At 36.3% G+C, this 23,040-nt stretch overlaps 1 protein-coding gene and 1 long non-coding RNA gene across 2 annotated transcripts; both read right to left on the reverse strand.

The window, feature by feature from the left end:
* Window positions 1-1,435: 1,435 nt before the first annotated feature.
* LOC110889678 (nudix hydrolase 2) lies at window positions 1,436-3,434 on the reverse strand. Its single transcript, XM_022137242.2, has 9 exons — window positions 3,283-3,434; window positions 2,866-3,092; window positions 2,716-2,781; window positions 2,483-2,620; window positions 2,291-2,368; window positions 2,128-2,178; window positions 1,987-2,021; window positions 1,790-1,898; window positions 1,436-1,698 (listed from the first exon to the last, which is right to left on the reverse strand). Exons 1-9 carry the CDS (start codon window positions 3,431-3,433, stop codon window positions 1,513-1,515), a joined length of 1,041 nt encoding a protein of 346 aa, XP_021992934.2. The 5' UTR covers window position 3,434; the 3' UTR covers window positions 1,436-1,512.
* A 7,333-nt stretch (window positions 3,435-10,767) lies between these two features.
* Window positions 10,768-16,620, reverse strand: LOC110889676. The gene is made up of 2 exons (XR_002563841.2): window positions 14,753-16,620; window positions 10,768-11,723 (listed from the first exon to the last, which is right to left on the reverse strand). It is a non-coding gene; the product is annotated as an uncharacterized LOC110889676 (long non-coding RNA).
* Window positions 16,621-23,040: the final 6,420 nt, after the last annotated feature.

Raw genomic sequence — 23,040 nt, forward strand, 5'->3', positions numbered from 1 at the left:
GGGTGGATGTTTCGGTCTGAAAGACCACATAGGGTAGTGGTTCTTTCCATCTCTGCGCCCCACCCTAGTAAGTTTACCTTGGACGGAACCTAATCCAATTCATGATAAAACCACTTGGCTGAAGTGAGGAGTTCAGGAGATGTTTCACATATTTGACCGAGAAGGACCCATCCTTATCTCCAGCCCATATCCAACGGTCATTGCTAGATGAAACCTGAACTTGGGCTAGAATTGATTCAATATTGGCTAATTCTAATGCCTCATTTTGTTCCACCGGGTCGTGCATCCATCTCCAGTGCCACGTTATGATGTTGTCTTCACATAAGTAACAATCAAGGACCAGGTAGTCTTTGACTACTTCCAACGATTATAGGGCGGGGTACAAATCTTTAAACGGTGTAGAAGTGGCCTAAGAATCAATCCAGAACCGAATACTACTTCCGTTTCCAAAGTAACTCTTACACCCATCGATAATAATGTGTTGGAACTGTCCAAAACAGCCTTGTCTCTTTCACGTATCTTGCATCAGCAATAGAAACAGAGTTTTTGAGACAGTTGTGGACGGCGAGTGTAGTATTTTGTGTTTTCGATTTGTGAGTGAATAGAGTGTGGATTGATTATTGATGAAATAAAGGATCCTTTTCCTCCTGGATTTTGCTCTGATACCACTATGTTGGTGGTAAATGGTCGGATCAATCACAAGAACACGATGCAATTCGAGAACACAGAAAGTATAAGAGAATGAAGAACGTTTTGGAAAATTATAATTTTCTTAGTGATGATCATCTAGATTATATAGTGCAGATAGGAGCGGACCTATAGTGATAGAAGGGGTAACCTCTGTTGTCCCTTGACGCTCCGACGGTAATAACAATAACAACAACAATAACAAGAACAATAACAAGAACAAGAACAAGAACAACAACAAGAACAATAACAATAACAATAACAATAACCATAACAATAACCATAACAATAACCATAACGATAACGATAATGATAATAACAACAATAATAATAACAATAATAATAACAATAATAATAATAATATAATTTTGAGTTTATATGTCTTAATAGACCTCAGATGCATGCAAACATGACCCCTGAGTCAATGAGTCAATTTTATAATTTGTTTGTTTTAATGTCTTAACAGACCTCAGATGCATGCAAACATGACCCCCGAGTCTATGAGTCAATTTTATAATTTGTTATTTGTTTTAAAACGACTAATTCACACACTCTCTAAACCTACTCCTAAATCTACACCAATGTCCGGTATGGGACTAGAACACTCAACCACTTGGGTAGTTGCGTAGCAACACCTTGAGTACACATCTATTTGGTATTGCTAGACTGCAAGCCCTTTTGTAAAAGTTTATAATAATAGAACAATATAGAACATATCTTAATTATCAGAAAGTGAATACATAAAAGGTTAAAAGATAAAACGCAACTAATATATATCATTAATTATTATTAGGGTCATGTTGAATGCAAGCATCAGATAAGAGATTACTGCTCCAGTTGATAATTGGAATACAAATAGTTCTTTTTGGCTGATGTGGCAGATGTTGTAAGCAATGGAGAAAATCCAACATATTTGTCATCTTTTTTTGCTATGCATATTTTAGCAATGTAATCAAAAGATTTGTGCTCCTTTATAAAGGGTTGATCGGCGTATTCTTCAACCGGCATCCACTGCAAGGAAGAACATATAAGAATGGTTCTAATTATTATTAAATAAGTTAATTAATAGATGGATTAAAGAGAGGATGCAGTGGTTAATTACCTGTGCCGCTTCAATCTCAGAATCTTGCTTTTCGATGTCAAATGACGTTGGTTTTAACATACACACGAACATGAGATCCGACTTGCTAAAAAATGATTTGTGACTTTGCCTGTAATTCATTAATTAATATATAAACTAAGATTAAAGACTTCAAAATATTGCTTTAAAAAATGAACGATGTTTAGTACGCTTCTAACCTGAATGCAAGAACTTCTACGAATTCTGTATCGATCTGGAGAAAATAACGATAATAAAAAAACAGTTATTAGATAAATTAAAATCATATTCTTAAATATTATAATTCACTTGACAAAATGTTAATAGTCCAAAATACATACTCCAGCCTCTTCTTTCACTTCCCTTATGGCAGCTACACTTATATCTTCCCCCTGTAAATAGAATAACAATAATAATAAGGAAATGCAAGTAGGAGTGTTTAATGGGTCGAAACTGGACTTGACCCAACCCGACCCAAGAAATAGAATAAATATTTTTGCATACCTCCTCGACAGTACCGGTTGGTAATTTCCAGACGCCTGAGCCTTTAAACACTCCACTTTTCTCTTGAACCACAAGAATCTAAAGCATGAAATGATGAAAATTAATTTTACATGAAAAGTATACTTTCATAGTTTTATGCATCATCTCTCCTAGTGAAATATTTTTAAAAAAAAAAAAATTAAGAAAGCGTACCTCCCCTTTGTCGTTTAAAACAAAAGAAGCAACACCAACTCGATGTGAAGCATTTGGCGGGAGGGTATGATTCGTTTCAGGAATCCAATACACGAGCATAACGTATGTTGGTTCAGCGTGATGGTACCAAAATCCTTCCTGAATGAGTCAACAAAAAAAAATCAAAGTCAAACATTTGTTTTGAATCTAAAAGTCAACATTAAATCCTTAACTATATAGCGCAGTGTATTTACCTTTACCGCAGGTTTAACAAGATTTACAAGTTCTAGAGACAATTTAAGCCACACGCCTTTCTTGCCCTGCAAGATATATATTTAATAAATCAGAGCTTCCAATTGAACATTAGACTAATACTTTGGAAGACATAGAAATATGTAAATTACCTGCTGCTTCCATTGGGATATTGATGTTTGAAGTAAAGCGGTAAAAACATTTTCATCCATGTCATTTTTAATGTTTATGATAACTCCTCCATAAGCATCGAAAGAGGCATCGAGCATTTCAACATGCTCAACTTCGTTTACCAAATCTTTCGATGAATGATCCATGTTCATTGCCATATTTGTTGTAGATCTTGTTTGGAATGCAGTTGTAACTTTATCCCTTAATCCTGAACAAAATGAGACAAAAATAAAATTACTCTGGTATGATCTAGGTTATTAGGGTGCTCGGGGTGGGAGCCAAGGAGGGGTCGGTGAGAGTCGGCCCGCCCAGGCACACTACACGTCCACACATATACATACATCTATATATGTACACACAACTAATATATTTACACATAAGTGGTTATGGAATTATACCTTCTGAAATATCAGATGAAGACGATGAAACGAAAGAAGAAAGATTTCTGTGAATTGAATAAACGACTGTTGTACAGATTGGTGATTGTGAGATCTTCCTTTGACAACCACGAATGATATATATTTTTCTGAAAACTAATCTCCTGTTCATTTATTTGAATAATCACCAACTTTTTAATGGTAGGTATGACGATTAAAAAACGCGGGAACTTTGAATTTTGGAAGGCAATTCTGACCGAAAAGCTTATAAGTTTATATAAGGTCAATTTTTGCGTTTAAATTTGTTAATGACTAATGAGGGGACTTTTGGTAAGCTGAAATATTCAAGGGTCAAACTTGAAACATTGAATTGAAAAGAAATACGTAAAAGAAAGAATGGGTCCAAATTGGTTGAACCTTTCACGACGAAAGTGAAAGTAGGGTTTGAATTATCTATTCTTATGTTCCCCTTAAAGTTAAAGGGAACAAAATGTAATCTCAGCCATTGGATGAAGATGAAATTAAATCCTGACCCTTATAATTCAGAAAAAGAAGGGGAGGTTTTTTTTGTTCACTTTGACTTTCTCATAAAACCCACGATCCACATGAAATAACTGATGCGGTTATGGATTTTCAGTTTATGGGGGGTAGTATGGGATCCGTCCTAAACAAGTGGAAATTCTATATACTAATGTTCCCATTAATCTCAACTGTTTTTTAGGATGATCTTGACCATTCAAAGTCCATATCTTTTAATCCTGACCCTTTAAAATCACATTTTTCTTCTAGAAGCAGCAGTTTACAGAGGTTTTACAATCCTGTGGTTACCAAAAACCACCTTCTAACCCTTAATTCTAGCAATCGTGGTTTCGGATCTTCATCCTTATAATTCCCTTTCAACCTTGCATGCTTTTGTCTCTCTCTCTATCTGGTCAGCCTCTAGATCTCTGAACAGATCTCTGCTTCTCGATTTTTCCTTGAAGGGATGTGCATCAGTAGCGCAAACGAAGGGGTATGCATCACTGAGGATCGATGTTGTCTCTAGGGACTCGGTAAGTTTCCTATAGTTTTTCACTCTTTCATTATTTTTTTATCATAGATTCTTGAAATCAATATATGATTCAAGCCTTAGAGATTGATGGCTAAAGTTTTGGATTCATTAGTCAAATTGAACTCACGAATCCATCAATTGGTTTTAACTGTTTCTGTTTTTTCAGTTCTAATTTGTGATTCACGATTCAAGCATTCCAGGGTTTTTAGAGAATCAATTTCCGAAACTGATTCACCATTCAACACACAATTAAAGTATTTCACGATTCAAGCATGCCATGGCAAGTGTGGAACCGGAGCAAATTCATAAAGAAGAATAAAGTTTTGATGTTTGTTTTTTCTGTTGTAAGAAAAAAAAGTTGGGTGTATATGAAAGCTAATGTTCTGTTCATCTGTATGTTCATGTTCAAATTATTTGTTCAATTTGATCAGCGGTTAGTATTTTCTGTTTTAGTTTAAAATATAACTATAAATCAATAGATGGTTTTCAAAACTATGCTCTTTCTTGCAGCCATTACCTCATTCAAAGAACAAGTTGAAGCAGTGTAATATCTTGATCAACAATTGGTTTTGATTTTATGGTTACTAAAGGTGAAAATATACAGTTTTTTGTTAAAAGTTTGTAAAAAAAAACTGATTTTCATTTTTGAAAACACACATCCAGACACCTTTTTGATCATAAAAGTATCATGCTTTGTGTGAAAATTTGTGCTTTTTTTCTTGTGGAAGTTTGATCCTAATCACTGTTTGGATGCTAATTATTTCTGATGGTTAAGGTTCTGCCGGTGATATAAAAGGGATCTGAAAGTGCAAGAATTCTTGCAGTTGCTTTGGTATGAATGCTTCTTAAGTTCCTATCATAACAATTACCTTAGAATTACAATCTTTGATTGTTCCCCAAACACTATGTTTCTTATGCTCTGTTCTTAACGTACAATACAGTATGTATGGAGTTATGGTTGATACTAATTTCATCAATTTCATCGATTGCTTATATGTCCCAGATTTATGATCTACATCGCTATGGGGGGGGCTGAACTTATGAGTGTTTAGGATAACATTGACTCAAATTAGAGAGAGACATATTAGGCTGATGTTAATGCTCCAAACCTAGAATTAAAGGTATGACCATTCTAAACCTTTTGCATATAAATACTTTTCTAAACATGAAATGTTGTACCACTTCTCAAGAGTATTACAGTGAGGACGGCATATATTATGTTTGGATAAAATACTGTGGAAAATGATGATGATGTGATGTTGACTTGCAGGAAGATGTGTTTGGACTTTGGATGGCTTCATCAACACATAAGGGTGATGTGCAATTGTGCATTAGCCTTAAAGAGGGCAATTTGGATACAAGTCAAACAGATTTTAGTTGGGTTGACCTGGAACATTTTGTCTAAACGTTTCTAACTTTTTTGCAATATACTTTGATATGTTTATATTTGTACACAGAATGTTAATTTGTATACAAAAGGTTTCTTAAATTTTAGTTGTAACCCACTTTTAACTTTATAGCTATTATTCATGAATAGTTGCTAACCCCATATAATAATTAATAAAGCATCCGTGTAAGGGCCAAACTCACGAGCGTTACATAAATACCCGCCAAACTCGCGAATATAGCCCGTCAACTGACATAAGTACCTAGTCAAATTGTTTTTATTTACATTGCAATAAAGAGGTATACGTCATGATGACCTTGAGGTACCCGTCCACCGGACGGGTATAGAACTAGTTGTTGTTTGTTTGTGTGTGACTCGTAGTTTCCATTTTTTTTAAAAGCAAGAAACACAATTGGGAGTTCTTTTATTTATTTTATACATTTATAATCTAGTCTTTACATTTTTAAATATTTATATCCTAATATGAGACAATTATCCGCGGAGGAAGCTAATTCTTTGGTGGCTCCTTTCGGCCTACATGAAATCAAAGACGCAGTTTGGGAGTGCGGTAGTGATCGAGCCTCAGGACCGGACGGTTTCAATTTTGGTTTCATCAAACATTTTTGGGAATTATTTAAAGATGATTTGCAAAACGTCATGAATAAGTTTCATGAGGATGGGACAATTTGAAGAGGTTGTGGTTCATCATTCCTGGCTTTAATTCCCAAGACTTTAGATCCGATTACTTTCCATGATTTTCGGCCGATTAGTCTTATCGGGATTATCTCCAAAGTTATTTCAAAAGTCCTCGCCAATAGAATAAAGAGGGTGGTGAGTTCCGTTGTTACGGAATTTCAATCTGGCTTCTTGGCTAATCGGAACATACTTGATGGCCCTTTAATACTAAATGAAACAATCTCTTGGGCGAAAAAGGCTAAACGCCAAGCTTTTTTATTCAAGATTGATATAGAGAAAGCTTATGATTCCATTAATTGGGATTTCATTGACACTGTTTTTCAACAAATGGGATTCCCTTCTAAATGGAGAAGCTGGGTACATGGTATCTTAGTCTCCTCTAGAACATCGGTATTAGTGAATGGCTCCCCTACACTTGAGTTCCAATGTTATCGGGGTGTCCGTCAAGGAGATCCCCTATCCCCTTTCATCTTTATCATCGCAATGGAAGCCTTAACGGGTTTTATCTCAAAGGCTAAGGATCTGGGAAGTTATCGAGGACTACAACTCCCCAATAACGGTCCGAACCTAACTCATCTAATGTTATCGGGGTGTCCGTCAAGGAGATCCCCTATCCCCTTTCATCTTTATCATCGCAATGGAAGCCTTAACGGGTTTTATCTCAAAGGCTAAGGATTTGGGAAGTTATCGAGGACTACAACTCCCCAATAACGATCCGAACCTAACTCATCTAATGTACGCTGATGATGTGGTCTTCATCGGAGAGTGGGACAAAGACAATATCCATAACATCTGTCGTCTTATGAGGTGTTTCCATCTCATCTCGGGTTTAAAAATTAATCATAATAAATCAAGTTTATATAGGATAGGGGTGGAGGACGCTTTGGTGGAGAATACGGCCAACTCAATAAGGTGCACAATCGGGAATTTTCCTTGCAAATACCTTGGCCTTTTGGTGGGTGCCAACATGAACCACTCGAAGCACTGGAAAGGAGTGGTGGATATTTTTAAAACAAGATTGTCCAAATGGAAATCAAAGATACTTTCTTTTGGTGGTAGATTGACTCTAGTAAAATCCGTCTTAGATAGTCTCCCGTTGTATTTTTTTCTCCATTTTCAAAGCTCCAAAACGCATCCTTGAAATTTTGGAAGCCATCAGGAGGCGGTTTTTCTTGGTGGGGGGGGGGGATGAGGAGAAGGCAAAAACGGCATGGATCTGTTGGGAAAAAACAATTGGGCCAATTGAAAAAGGTGGGCTTGGTTTGGATTCGTTAAGAGATATGAACATCAGTCTTTTAATAAAATGGTGGTGGAGGTTTAAACAAGAAGAAGGCAGTTTGTGGCAAAGGGCGATCTCAACGATTCACCATAATGCGTCCTCCTGGTCATACCTCCCAGTTCAAACAGGTTTATCAGCTACTTGGAGTGTGATTTGTAAAGTAGAGAAGGATTTTAACGAACTAAACATAACACCCGGGCTTTTGATCAAAGGAAAAGTAAAAAATGGCACCTCGATAAGGTTTTGGATCGACTTTTGGATAGGAAACTGTTTTTTAAAAGACAAATACCCAGATTTATTTTGTTTGGAACAACAGAAAAACATTTCAATAGCTTCGCGTTTAACAGGATGGGAGTGGAAGAGAGCTCCGATTTCAAACTTGGAGAAAGACCAGTTATCTCAGATTAATGCCCTCATCAGTGGATTGACAACTACGGCAGACAAGGATAAATGGGCATGGGAACCCAGGAAAGATGGTGTTTTCTCCGTTGCATCGTGCCGCAATCTTCTCTAGAGGTACTTGGTACCCTTCTGTCCGTTCGAATGGATAAAGTGGGTTCCGAAAAAATTGAACTTTTTCGGTTGGTGTGGGCTTCAAGATAGGCTGCCCACTCTTAAAGGGTTGCACAAACGAAACATCTTTCACGGTTCTACGTTGTGCAGATTCTGTGGTGAGGCCGAAGAGGATGCGGAACAACTTTTCATCTCATGTTATGTGGCAGCCGTACTATGTATAACAACCCTCCTAAATATTTTCGATACCCTAAAATATATTTAAATGCCCCAATATGTTCTAAAATACACCTCATACGCGAAAACGGACCCTGGATACCTTTATTTTCATTAAAATTAATTAAAAATCAAAATTTTTGGTCTATCACAGGGCGCGTAGCCCTTGGCTAGTGCCTACGCGGGCCAAGACAACTCAAGATAGATAAATAAGTTTGCTAGTGGCTTACATTTCAAGATTAAGAATTTGGGTTTTGTCACATTTTTCTCATTTAATTTTTTTATAACAGTGCCTTGAAAAAAAATCAACTTTTCTTTCCTTTCTAATTTCCCGTGCATTTAAAATTGTTTGTTTTGTGTATTTTTTTTATTTTTAATATACGATTTAGTTTTTTTCATGTATTTTATTTAAATTGAAAAATATCTAACCTTAATTGATTTATTTTATTTACTTTTAATAAAAAAAGGGAAATTGGCCTGTAATAATCCCACCTACACCTTATTGGCCATTAATAATCCCACCTCAGAATATTCCCCACACCAGTCCCACCTTTCATCTATTTTCCCTACAATGGTCCCCCGTTAAAAAAACTTAACGGAGTTAAGCTTTTTTCCAAATTACAAACAGATTTTTTAGGGCTTTTGATTAGAACGACGATACGAGTTCATTGATGTAAAACTTGCCTCGAAACGGTAAATTAGAAAGGAAAGAAAAGTTTGATTTTTAAAAGGTGAAATAAATAGGTGAAAGGTGGGACTGGTGGGGGAATATTCTGAGGTGGGATTATTAATGGCCAATAAGGTCTAGGTGTGATTATTACAGGCCAATTCCCCTAAAAAAATATATATTAGGTGTTGATTTTTACAATTGAAAGTTTATACTTTATTGGCAAATTGGAAATAAATAATCCCAACTCACTGTTATTGGCCAATAATAATCCCAACTCATTTAATCACCAATAATAATCCGAACTATTCACTTTTGTTTGTAAAATACTCCCATGTTAAAAAAAACACTAACTAGGTTAAAATATTGCTGATGTGGCTTAACATGTGTGGACTGACGTGGCTGGTTAACATCTTACCTGTGTATAAAATGATTAGAAGCCTCATTTGCACACAATTACTCTTGAAAATCAAACACACCATCAAAAATTCAAGGTGAAAATCAAATTAACTTAAAACTGTAATCAATATACATGCCATTTTAGTAAGAAGATTAACTTGAAGATTTAATCAATAAAAGTCCAAATTACGTTCACATTTTCCACAATTACTCTAAAAAATATTTTCTCCACACCCATCAACACTTAATCCAAATGGCCAAATCGTTACTTCCCACCACCACACCTACACTTTCAACATTTAACCAACAATAAAGAACCATCTCTCTCATTGAGATCACAATTGCGAAAGATAAGTACATCATACCTTTCTTCTGTTCTTTCAACAAATACTATTTATTATTCTTCTATTTTTTTTTTTTAATTTTAACTATGATTATAACTTAAGTTTATTCTTATTATTCGATTTATGTTATATTTTAATGGTTGATGTTGTCCATGTCTTCTTCCCTTCCATGAAAACAATAACATTACCCATTTCTAACTCACCTAAGTGTTGTGGTGTGTTTACAACCGGTTTGGTTTGGTGTGGCCGGTAAAGTTTACTTTTCTCTTGCGGTCGGGAGTGGTGGTGGCTGAGGGAGACAACGGTGGTTTGGTGGGGTCGGATCCGGGGTAGCTCACGGTTTGTTTGTGGGAAATATCCAGTGTGTCGTCGATGGTGGGGGCGTGGGAGAGGAGGATGCCGTTGGAGAACTGTTCTCGGTGGAGTGGAAGGTGGTTATTAAACCGGTTGTAATGCAACGGGCTCGGGTAAAATTCCAACACCAAACTGGTTGAAAAAACACCAAGCGACGACATCATTAAACGGTTTGCAATACAATTGTTTCAGAGAAAATTCAGGCAAACCAAATCAGTTACAAAAACACCAAACCACAACATCAAACCGATTGCAATACAACAGTGTCCGATAAATTTCCGGCCACAACATACCGGTTACAAACACAACAAACCAAAACATCATCAAAGTGGTTGCAATACAATACCCTCTGGTAAACTTCCGGCAAGAACTAACCGGTTGCAAAAACACCGGTGACGGCGGAAGTTCACTGACATCATCTACTCCACAACAACTCTCAGATGAGGATACGCTCATCATCATCGAGACAACAACAAAATAACGTTACGGTTTACACCGTAATTGTACATTGAAAGCTAAAAGGAGGTTGACGGTGGGTGGAGTGTCAAAATGATATGAAGAATGCACAACACAATTTCAGAAATAACAAAGAACACAAAATAAGCGATAAAACATGACGTAAAACTCTTATTAGTTAACCCAAACCAAAAACACCCAACCAATACCCTTGATCTTACACGGAGTAAGACCTGACAAACATATGTTTTAGATCGACTGATTAAAGAATCAGTTGATCTTCAAATACAAAGACAGGAAAGATATAGGAAAGTATACAACCTGGTCTACACAGAATCAAGATCTCACATGCGAGATTAACAACGAGATGAACAGATAAATATTAACAACAAGACGAACAAATCACAGCAGATCTCCACAGATCAGTTACCCTCAGAATCTGATGTGTGTCCAGATGATAAGAAGAGAGCTGCGATGACAAAAGAAGAGTCTCGAAACCCTAATCGCCTTTGCACATGAGAGAAACTGTGAGAGTGGAAAAAATTTGGGGAAACTAATCTGGACAGCTAATGTAACAAGCAAATCTGATGCTTTTTATATTTCCAGCCTTAACATTTACACATCAGTCCAAATATATGTGAAAAGATGATCGGAGTCCCTCAAAGTTTACATCTAGCACCCTTAACCTTTAATCAACCTGCCATACTTAAACAAATGTATGTATGTATCTGTTATAACAAACTAAACAACATAACAAACCTCAAGTTCACCAAATGTATGTATCTGTTATATCAAGCCCAATTAACACAGGCCCACTTAATAACAAGTCCAGTAACAATAACCCAACATATAACATATGAATGATCAATGATTATAACATAACCATAGTATATGAATTAATTTCTTATTTTTCAACATTCCCCCATCATTCATATACTATGCATGTTAATAATACCCAACCTATCACACATAAGATCATGTTGCAACCTGGATGACAGCCCAAAATATCATTTTTAACATGCCCCCTTCATTCAGGTGGCAAACATGTCTAAACCACCACTTTCCTCCCAAAGAGATTCATGTCGGTTAACACCAAATTCCTATGCAAAAAAAAAAAAAAAAAACTTCACAACCTGAACATACATCTGTATGAACCATTACAGATTTAACAAAACAGGCATATACACAACAACCTAGAGAAATAAATCAAGAGAAAAGGATTTCTAGAAACAATATTTCAACTCAGACATACTAAGAATCCAGACAATTACAATACGAGACAAGAGATCCTTTGAAGAAGACACAAACACCAACAACAAATCAAAGAATTCTCTATAACAGACAGTCAGCAAAACAGATAAACTGTTATTACTAATGAGCACCAGACAACAATGATAGCCAACACAGACTCTAGCAATATACACAACCAGAAACACATCTCTTACACAAGAGAAAAAATACAGGGCTAACATCACATATATTCAACGAACAAGGCTGAGAATAACAAGACATACTCAAGACTATAAGACACAGCCAAACAAATCCTGATTAATTACCAAAATATACAATTTGCAACTAGAACAATATTTCTCTCAAGAGAAAACATACAAAGCTGTCACATATACAAATTAATCTTGACAAAACCACCAGTTAAACATGAACCACACAGCTCAACTAACCACACAAACAAGACTATAGATAAGCAGACATAGACATCAAGAACAGTCTTGGCAATACAACAGATTAGAGAACATACAAACCACATGGTTTGACTAATCATACAGCAAAAGACATTAAGACAGTCCAAAAACAGAATTGAATCACATGATCCAAGATAAAGATTCACACCACAAATCAACAACATTTACACTTCTAAACTTAACAAAAGCGCAAGACCATACAACCCTAGAAATAGAACGAGAAACAAACAGTTAATCATGGTTGCAAAATATAGAAGCATACAATGAACATACAAGATTCTATTACCACGACATATAGAAATGAGATTTGTTCAATACGAGAAGCTGATACACACAATCAAGTTGCACATGAATATAGAATAATACACATTACACAGCTAGTTTTCTACAAAGATGATGGAATACGAAAGCAATCCTCTACACAAAGATGCAAGTAAGATAACAAGACAAAACACTTGAAGACCAGAGCACTTCCAGAAACATTTTCGACAAAGAAGAGACTCACAAAAGACAACATAACTCAGAATAAAGACTGAAAAACAACAAATCACATGATTCACACCTACATTGACAAATGAATACACACTTCTATATCAGACAATACTTTTCACACATGGTACAACCTAGTTATAGACTACACATACAACAAAAAATACTTGAACCTTGTAATCTACTATCATTAAGAATAAGAAAGATCTAACATTCAGTTTTGCAACACTAAAGAAATACTTCAAGTTTAATTCATATGCAACACTCTTGAAGTTAAAAATTCCGAAAACCGTATTAGAACAACCTTACAAACAGTACTAAGTGTACATGCTCAAATTGCAAGTAATGACAGATTTTGAAAACCAAGCCCATTACTACACAAACATTTCAAACCTTCATGATTAAGGGTACCAAGATATCTAATATACAAGTCTACAATCATACAATCACACTCGAGAAAGAATCAGACCAGACTGAAATTCCATAGAACAAACCAACAAACAAAGCAGATAAATAAACAATACAAACCGAGAACAAGCAAGAAAACAACAAGTTATCAAACAGATAACTACTCACTACAGCAACAGATAACAATTAGTTTAAATGCAAACCAAAAAACCCTAAGGCGAAGCTGTATCAGTGTCCAGATTCCAGATTCCAGATTCCAGGTTCATCACTTATAGTGCCTGGACAGGTCTTTAACAGGAGCCAAACCTAAACCTACTTGATCTAATACACAGAATAAGACAAGACGCATAAACAACAAATACAATAGCCCAGCAAGAACACTGAACAGAAAAACAAACAGCAATAGCACAGAACAGGACAGATACAAACAAACATTAAACAACACAACAAGACTAGACAAAGCAGCAACCAGCAAGTAGACCCGATCAAGTGCCAGCCCGACTAGTCCGGTAAACAGGGATGCCTAGACGTGATGCAAAAACAAAAAATACAAGAAAAGAGACAGGAATGATCTTATAGAGGGTGCACAAGCCACAACAAATATCAGATATGTAGTCTACAAGAACTACAAAATCAGATATATAGAACCAAAGATCACTTCTGGTCAGTTTGCCCTAAAACTTTCAAGAGTTTTAGAGACCAACGCAGGTCTTCAACAGCAGAAGGCAATCATTCTCCTTTTTCAACCATCAACAAACCTTATTTAGGATTTGTGTTACACAAAATCCGAATAGACCTTACAAGATTTATACCTGCACACAATCCAAAACAAAAGAACAAAACATAACAGACGAAAAGAAGAAAATAAACAACCGATCTAAACACAAGAACAAAAAAATAGATTTTATCAACCTAACCAACACATACACAAAAAAAAACCTCACATAACAATACAAGAATCAGTTAAAAACATGTGCAAACACATACAACATCCATGAGCTTTTGAAGATCAATGTCAAAGACAGAAAATAAGATGATTCAGAGCTATTGAATCAACCTACACACCAATACTAACATGTTTCAAGAAGTTATATACGTATAAAAAATATTTTTGGATAAAATTGAGAGATAACCAATTTCAACAAAGAGTTTTATAAAAATAAAAAAAAACTAATTTTTATTCAATCAAAACCGAGATCAATCTTTTATATAAACCACAACCTACAATGACAACAAGAACACTAGATCCAAAAATACATTATAATAGACTTCTAAACAAAAACATATTTCCTACATAATACGCAAACAACAAATACCAACAATGAAATACAAACACACAGTCAACAACCATGAAGAACAATTATATCATGTTGAGAATCTTGGTTTTGTCACACAGTTTAGACCGGAAAATAATGCAACACATAAACCACAACCTACCATTATGCACAAAACGTGTGACAGAATCACAAAAGGGTAAGAAAAAAGGCCTTACAGAGTACTCTAGCAGCTGAGAAATAGTCAAGAAGACTTACAGTAGTTAACAGCCAAACAACGAACTGAATCACACAAATCTTCAGTTAGGGTTTGTTGTTTGGATAGCTCGTATCTTCAGATTTCGGTTCTATAAGGAAGACACCAACCCAAGAAATTCAGCAGTATTACTCTTTGTCTTCTTCTAATTTTAGAGGAAGTCCTAAACATGTCAAATCTGATGCAATAACACCAGCACCACCAAATTTTCTTTTTCTTTACATTAAAACAGAATCAAAGAAGTTAAACCTAGGCAAATTTGATAAAAGAAGTAACCTGACTCTTCAACAAACCCTAGGTTAGGGTTTCAGAATTACAAATCTCCAAGGAAAAACCGTCAAATCAGGTAAACAACACGTCGATCTGATCTTAACTTTAATATCATGAACCACAAGCATAAACTTAGAACTGAAAACCTTTACAACATATTAAACTTCAAAAAAAAACCCCAATAAAAAATTGAATAACACCCGAATGAGCGGAAGAACACTATCAGCAGTGGAAGAACAAAGAATCGGAGCCTTATAGGCTCTGATACCATGTCAAAATGATATGAAGAATGCACAACATAATTTCAGAAATAACAAAGAACACAAAATAAGCGATAAAAATAACGTAAAACTCTTATTAGTTAACCCAAACCAAAAACACCCAACCAATACCCTTGATCTTACACGGAGTAAGACCTGACAAACATATGTTTTAGATCGACTGATTAAACAATCAGTTGATCTTCAAATACAAAGACAGGAAAGATATAGGAAAGTATACAACCTAGTCTACACAGAATCAAGATCTCATATGCAAGATTAACAACGAGATGAACAGATAAATATTAACAACAAGACGAACAAATCACAGCAGATCTCCACAGATCAGTTACCCTCAAAATCTGATGTGTGTCCAGATGATAAGAAGTGAGCTGCGATGACAAAAGAAGAGTCTCGAAACCCTAATCGCCTTTGCACATGAGAGAAACTATGAGAGTGGAAAAAATTTGGGGAAAACTAATCTGGACAGCTAATGTAACAAGCACATCTGATGCTTTTTATATTTCCAGCCTTAACATTTACACATCAGTCCAAATATATGTGAAAAGATGATCGGAGTCCCTCAAAGTTTACATCTAGCACCCTTAACCTTTAATCAACCTGCCATACTTAAACAAATGTATGTATGTATCTGTTATAACAAACTAAACAACATAACAAACCTCAAGTTCACCAAATGTATGTATCTGTTATATCAAGCCCAATTAACACAGGCCCACTTAATAACGAGTCCTGTAACAATAACCCAACATATAACATATGAATGATCAATGATTATAACATAACCATAGTATATGAATTAATTTCTTATTTTTCAACATTCCCCCATCATTCATATACTATGCATGTTAATAATACCCAACCTATCACACATAAGATCATGTTGCAACCTGGATGACAGCCCAAAATATCATTTTTAACATGCCCCCTTCATTCAGGTGGCAAACATGTCTAAACCACCACTTTCCTCCCAAAGAGATTCATGTCGGTTAACACCAAATTCCTATGCAAAAAAAAAAAAAAAAAAAAAAAAAAAAACTTCACAACCTGAACATACATCTGTATGAACCATTACAGATTTAACAAAACAGGCATATACACAACAACCTAGAGAAATAAATCAAGAGAAAAGGATTTCTAGAAACAATATTTCAACTCAAACATACTAAGAATCCAGACAATTACAGTACGAGACAAGAGATCCTTTGAAGAAGACACAAACACCAACAACAAATCAAAGAATTCTCTATAACAGACAGTCAGCAAAACAGATAAACTGTTATTACTAATGAGCACCAGACAACAATGATAGCCAACACAGACTCTGGCAATATACACAACCAGAAACACATCTCTTACACAAGAGAAAAAATACAGGGCTAACATCACATACATTCAACGAACAAGACTGAGAATAACAAGACATACTCAAGACTATAAGACACAACCAAACAAATCCTGATTAATTACAAAAATATACAATTTGCAACTAGAACAATATTTCTCTCAAGAGAAAACATACAAAGCTGTCACATATACAAATTAATCTTGACAAAACCACCGGTTAAACAAGAACCACACAGCTCAACTAACCATACAAACAAGACTATAGATAAGCAGACATAGACATCAAGAACAGTCTTGGCAATACAACAGATTAGAGAACATACAAACCACATGGTTTGACTAATCATACAGCAAAAGACATTAAGACATACGGACAACGCCCAGGAGACATTTCGACAGTCCAAAAACAGAATTGAATCACATGATCCAAGATAAAGATTCACATCACAAATCAACAACATTTACAGTTCTAAACTTAACAAAAGCGCAAGACCATACAACCCCAGAAATAGAACGAGAAACAAACAGTTAATCATGGTTGCAAAATATAGAAGATTCACATCACATGATCCAAGATAAAGATTCACATCACAAATCAACAACATTTACAGTTCTAAACTTAACAAAAGCGCAAGACCATACAACCCCAGAATTAGAACGAGAAACAAACAGTTAATCATGGTTGCAAAATATAGAAGCATAGAATGAACATACAAGATTCTATTACCACGACATATAGACATGAGATTTGTTCAATACGAGAAGCTGATACACACAATCAGTTGCACATGAATATAGAATAATACACATTACACAGATAGTTTTCTACAAAGATGATGGAATACGAAAGCAATCCTCTACACAAAGATGCAAGTAAGATAACAAGACAAAACACTTGAAGACCAGAGCACTTCTAGAAACATTTTCGACAAACAAGAGACTCACAAAAGACAACATAACTCAGAATAAAGACTGAAAAACAACAAATCACATGATTCACACCTACATTGACAAATGAATACACACTTCTATATCAGACAATACTTTTCACACATGGTACAACCTAGTTATAGACTACACATACAACAAAAAATACTTGAACCTTGCAACCTACTATCATTAAGAATAAGAAAGATCTAACATTCAGTTTTGCAACACTAAAGAAATACTTCAAGTTTAATTCATATACAACACTCTTGAAGTTAAAAATTCCGAAAACCGTATTAGAACAACCTTACAAACAGTACTAAATGAACATGCTCAAATTGCAATTAATGACAGATTTTGAAAACCAAGCCCATTACTACACAAACATTTCTAACCTTCATGATTAAGTGTACCAAGATATCTAATATACAAGTCTCAATCATACAATCACACTCGAGAAAGAATCAGACCAGACTCAAATTCCATAGAACAAACCAACAAACGAAGCAGATAAATAAACAATACAAACCGAGGACAAGCAAGAAAACAACAAGTTATCAAACAGATAACTACTCACTATAGCAACAGATAACAATCGAGAGGCTTCCGGTTGTGAATGCAATGAAGGACAACCAAATCTTTCAACCCTACAACGCCACTACTGTCGTGGCGTTGGTTTAGCGAGTAGGTGAGGAGCCTGTGAATGTATCGGTGTAGCGGGTCCCTCAGTTTGGTACTCTTGGTGCTGCTAGGGTTGTAGATTCCTTCACCGATTTGGGCCCATGCGGCTTGACGTTCGGTCTCATCCAAGTCTCGTAATCCCCCGGTGTTTTCCTCATTTCCCGATTCCTCTTCACTGTATAGTCCTATTATAGCTCCAAACTGTGCCATGGAGATTGAGTACTTTGTCCCGCCACACCGAAATGCGACCCCTTCATTGTCAAACGGGTCACACCTCGAATTGAAAGCGAAAGTACTGTAAAACTCCATTGTGCATTGATGCACCGACCGAAGTCGAGTGTTCAATGCAACTGCTAGTGGCCCTGTCACAATGTTGTTGAATCGGTCTAGCTGGTTCACCATGGTTAACAAATCCGTACATGCTCGCCTAGGGTACTCCTCGGGTCTTGTTTGGAGTATTTCATATCTCACCCTAGCATCGAGTTCGCTTGCATTAAACCTTGTGAACTTTGACATCTGAAAGAATACACCAAAAGTTAGTACGAAACAGAGAAATTTTTAAATAAACTGCAAACAGTGGGCTGGACAAGGCCCCGTGTTCAGCGGACACGGCCCCGTGTCCGGGCGTCTGTAACCTAAAAACTTCATTTTTCGTCCCGATTCCGAAAACCTGAAAATTTTTAGCCAAGTAGTTGCGGTTTCCCCCGAAAATGCAACCCTAAGTGTCGTTTTTCCCAAAACAAACCGTTTACCCTTCCAATTTCGTTTTTTTCGGTTCAAAAACAAGGGTTTGAGGTTTTAGTAGGAAATCGAACGAATCTATCAACAATACATGTTTATTTACTTCCTACTACACTAATCTAAACTACTACTAACAGATTGCATCAAAAATTTGAAGTTTGATCCGGATGAACACGAAGAACCCTAGATTTTTCCCCAATTTTTGATGTTTTAACTACATGCAAGTAACTAATCTAACTACTAAAGATGATAGAATCATACCTTGATGTTGTTAAACGTGGTAGTGACGTCGAAAATCTGCGGAAAATCGCCTGGAACCAGAGCGTTTTCGGCAAAACGGGGCGTGTGGAATGAGGTAACTGTTATGAAAAAAGGGTTTTATCCCGACAGTTGCCTCGACACGGCCCCGTGTCCAGCGGACACGGCTTCGTGCCAAGCAAAAATTTTTATTATTATTTTTTTTATTTTTTTTTGTGCTCGTGTGCATGCCCCTTTTTTCGAAAATGGTTAGAAGACTTACCGGTTTTTGATGTACACTTGCCTATTCGTAACATGTCGGGTATGATGTTGATTTTATTCGCTAACCGTTTGAAGCGAGATCTCCTCTTCCTCATCCTCAATGGATCCTCGGTAGAGTTTTAGCCGTTGGCCATTGACTTTAAATGGTATCCCATTTCGAGCTTTAATTTCTACTGCACCGTGAGGAAAAACATGGGTGACGGAAAAAGGTCCTGACCACCTAGATTTTAGTTTACCAGGAAATAATCGAAGTCGTGAATTAAACAACAGAACTTGATCTCCTACCCGAAATTCATTAGACTTAATATATTTATCATGTAAATTTTTCATTCTTTCTTTATAAATTTCGGAGTTAGAATATGCATAGTTCCTTAGTTCGTCTAATTCATTCATTTGACAAAATCGATTTTTACCTGCAGTTTCTAAGTCTAAGTTTACATTTTTTATTGCCCAGTAGGCTCTGTGAGCTATTTCTACCGGCAAGTGACAACTCTTTCCATAGACGAGCTTATATGGGGTTGTGCCTATAGTGGTTTTATAAGCAGTTCGAAAGGCCCATAAAGCGTCGTCTAATTTGTCAGCCCATTCCTTTTTATTTAGTCCTACAGTTTTTTCAAGTATTCGTTTTAAACCTCGATTAGTCACTTCGGCTTGCCCATTTGTTTGAGGGTGATACGCTGTTGAGACCCGGTGATAGACCCCATACCTTGTTAATATTTTTTCGAGTTGATGATTGCAAAAATGAGTACCTCTATCACTTATCAAAGCTTTTGGTGTTCCGAAACGAGAAAATAATTTTTTCAGAAATTTTACCACTACTCTTCCATCATTTGTTGGAAGAGCTTCGGCCTCTGCCCATTTAGACAAATAGTCGACTGCCACAAGTATATATTTGTTTCCTTTTGACGGTGGGAAAGGTCCCATGAAATCGAGTCCCCACACATCAAAGATTTCACAAACGAGAATGCCATTTTGAGGCATTTCGTTTTTGGAAGAAATATTACCTGATCTTTGGCAAGCATCACATGTCTTTACAAGGTTTTGCGCATCCTTGTAAATGGTTGGCCAATAAAATCCTGAATCAAATACCTTTCGCGCGGTACTCGCGGCACCATGATGTCCTCTGTATGGACCTTCATGACAGTGACGGAGAATTCTTCGTGCTTCATTACCATGGACACACCTTCGGATGAGCTGGTCGGCACACATTTTGAAAAGATAAGGGTCTTCCCAAAAGTAATGCTTTACATCAGCAAAGAATTTCTTTCTTTGATGATGCGGCCATCCTTTAGTGACTATACCGCTAGCTAGATAATTAGCATAGTCGGCATACCATGGTTCTTGTCTACTCTCCATCATCTCCAAGGACTCTATGGGAAATTTTTCGTTGATTTGCTCGTCCCTGGTCGCTTCCAAAGCTGGGTCTTCTAGGCGTGAGAGATGGTCTGCAGCAGTGTTTTCTGCTCCTCTTTTGTCTTTGATTTCGATGTCGAATTCTTGGAGGAGTAGAATCCATCTGATCAAACGGGGTTTTGCGTCTTGTTTCTTGAAGAGGTACCTGATAGCTGCATGGTCTGTATAGACTACAGTTTTAGAAAGAACAAGGTAAGAACGGAATTTATCAAAAGCAAACACCGCTGCTAGTAATTCTTTTTCTGTAGTTGTATAATTTTCTTGTGCATCATTAAGCGTTTTACTAGCATAATAAATTGGGTGGAAATGCTTTTCTTTTCTTTGTCCCAAGACTGCTCCAACGGCAAAGTCACTTGCATCACACATGATCTCGAAAGGAAATTTCCAATCGGGCGCTATCATGATAGGTGTATTGACTAGCATTTCCTTGAGGGTTAGAAATGCTCGATTGCATTCCTTGTCAAAGATGAAAGGTGCATCTTTTTCAAGTAATTTTGTTAAAGGTCTTGAGATTTTCGAAAAGTCCTTGATAAATCTTCTATAGAATCCGGCATGTCCTAAGAAACTTCTGATTGCTCTTACGGAGGATGGTGGAGGTAATCGAGAAATAGTTTCTATTTTTGCTCGATCGACTTCCATTCCTTCGCTTGAGATTTTGTGACCGAGTACTATTCCCTCTGTTACCATGAAATGGCATTTTTCCCAGTTAAGGGCGAGGTTAGTTTCCTCACATCGGGATAGCATTCGTTCAAGATTATCGAGGCATTGGTCATATGAGTCTCCAAAGATAGAAAAGTCGTCCATGAAGACTTCCATTGTCTTTTCTGTCATATCATGGAAAATGGCTACCATACAACGTTGGAATGTTGCAGGTGCATTACATAGACCGAATGGCATGCGTCGATATGCGAAAGTTCCGTAGGGGCATGTGAAAGTTGTTTTCTCTTGGTCTTCTGGTGCTATCGGTATTTGAAAGTAACCTGAAAAACCATCTAAGAAACAATAAAATTTATGACCGGATAGTCGTTCTGACATTTGATCAATGAAGGGCAAAGGAAAGTGGTCTTTCCTTGTTGCTTCATTTAATCGTCTATAGTCTATACAAACTCTCCATCCTGTGACGGTTCTTGTTGGTATTAATTCATTTTTCTCATTAGTTATTACCTTCATACCTCCTTTCTTTGGGACTACTTGGACGGGACTTACCCACGGACTATCGGAGATAGGGTAGATTAGTCCGGCGTCAAGTAGCTTGATGACTTCATTTTTAACCACTTCTTGAACATTGGGATTTACTCTTCGTTGTGGTTGAATTACTGTTTTGTAGTCATCATTCATTAAAATTTTGTGCATGCACATGGAAGGACTTATTCCTTTAATATCTACAAGCTTCCAAGCGAATCGCGTTTTTGTGTTTTTTTAGAAGATTAACTAATTTCTCTTTTTCCATGCTACTTAATTTAGAAGAAATAATTACAGGTAAACTACCATCTTTGTCTAGAAAAGCATATTCCAAACCTTTAGGAAGTTCTTTGAGCTCAATGGGTGGGTCTTTAGAAGACACCTTATTTTGTGGCTCATCTAGATCAAGAACCTTAAAGGTTTGTTCTATGGCGATCTCTTCTTCAACAAAGTGGTCATCTTCTTTAGTTGTATCGGGTGGTTCAGCTTCATCTTCAATTAGGGGGTCATTATTGCCAAAAGGATATTTCATTGAACGCTCAAGATCTATGCTCCTTTTGAATGCCCCTAACTGAAAAGGTAGATTGTTGAATTTCCGGTTTTTCAAAGCTTTATGAGTTTGTACAAAAGGTTTTCCCAAGACTAAAGGAGCGTCATCGAAGATGACAAAGTCGGTTGGGATTACCATTTGATTTGTTTGAACCAAAACATCTTCAACTACACCGATTGATTTTATCACTTTTCGATTAGATAGAAAAATGGGTATTTGAAGTGGAGTAAAATCACTAATACTTAATTTTTCAAAAATGTAGTTAGGCATTATGTTAACACAAAGATCTTTATCAATGGTGATATTACTAATAAATGAATTTTGAAAGAAACATGGAACCGGTGTAATGTTAATTTCAAAAGGGTCTTCTTTTATTAGT

This window comes from Helianthus annuus, chromosome 11 (assembly GCF_002127325.2).
Source record: "Helianthus annuus cultivar XRQ/B chromosome 11, HanXRQr2.0-SUNRISE, whole genome shotgun sequence".
In the NCBI taxonomy this organism is placed as follows: domain Eukaryota; kingdom Viridiplantae; phylum Streptophyta; class Magnoliopsida; order Asterales; family Asteraceae; genus Helianthus; species Helianthus annuus.

What these genes read in the sequence shown, in the direction of transcription:
- LOC110889678 (XM_022137242.2), bottom strand. Translation starts at nt 3,433, where the DNA reads ATGAACAGGAGATTAGTTTTCAGAAAAATATATATCATTCGTGGTTGT. An exon ending in TTTTAAACGACAAAGGGGAG is followed by an intron (nt 2,369 to 2,482) that starts GTACGCTTTCTT and finishes TTCATGCTTTAG; the next exon opens with ATTCTTGTGGTTCAAGAGAA. An exon ending in AAGTGAAAGAAGAGGCTGGA is followed by an intron (nt 2,022 to 2,127) that starts GTATGTATTTTG and finishes TATTTTCTCCAG; the next exon opens with ATCGATACAGAATTCGTAGA.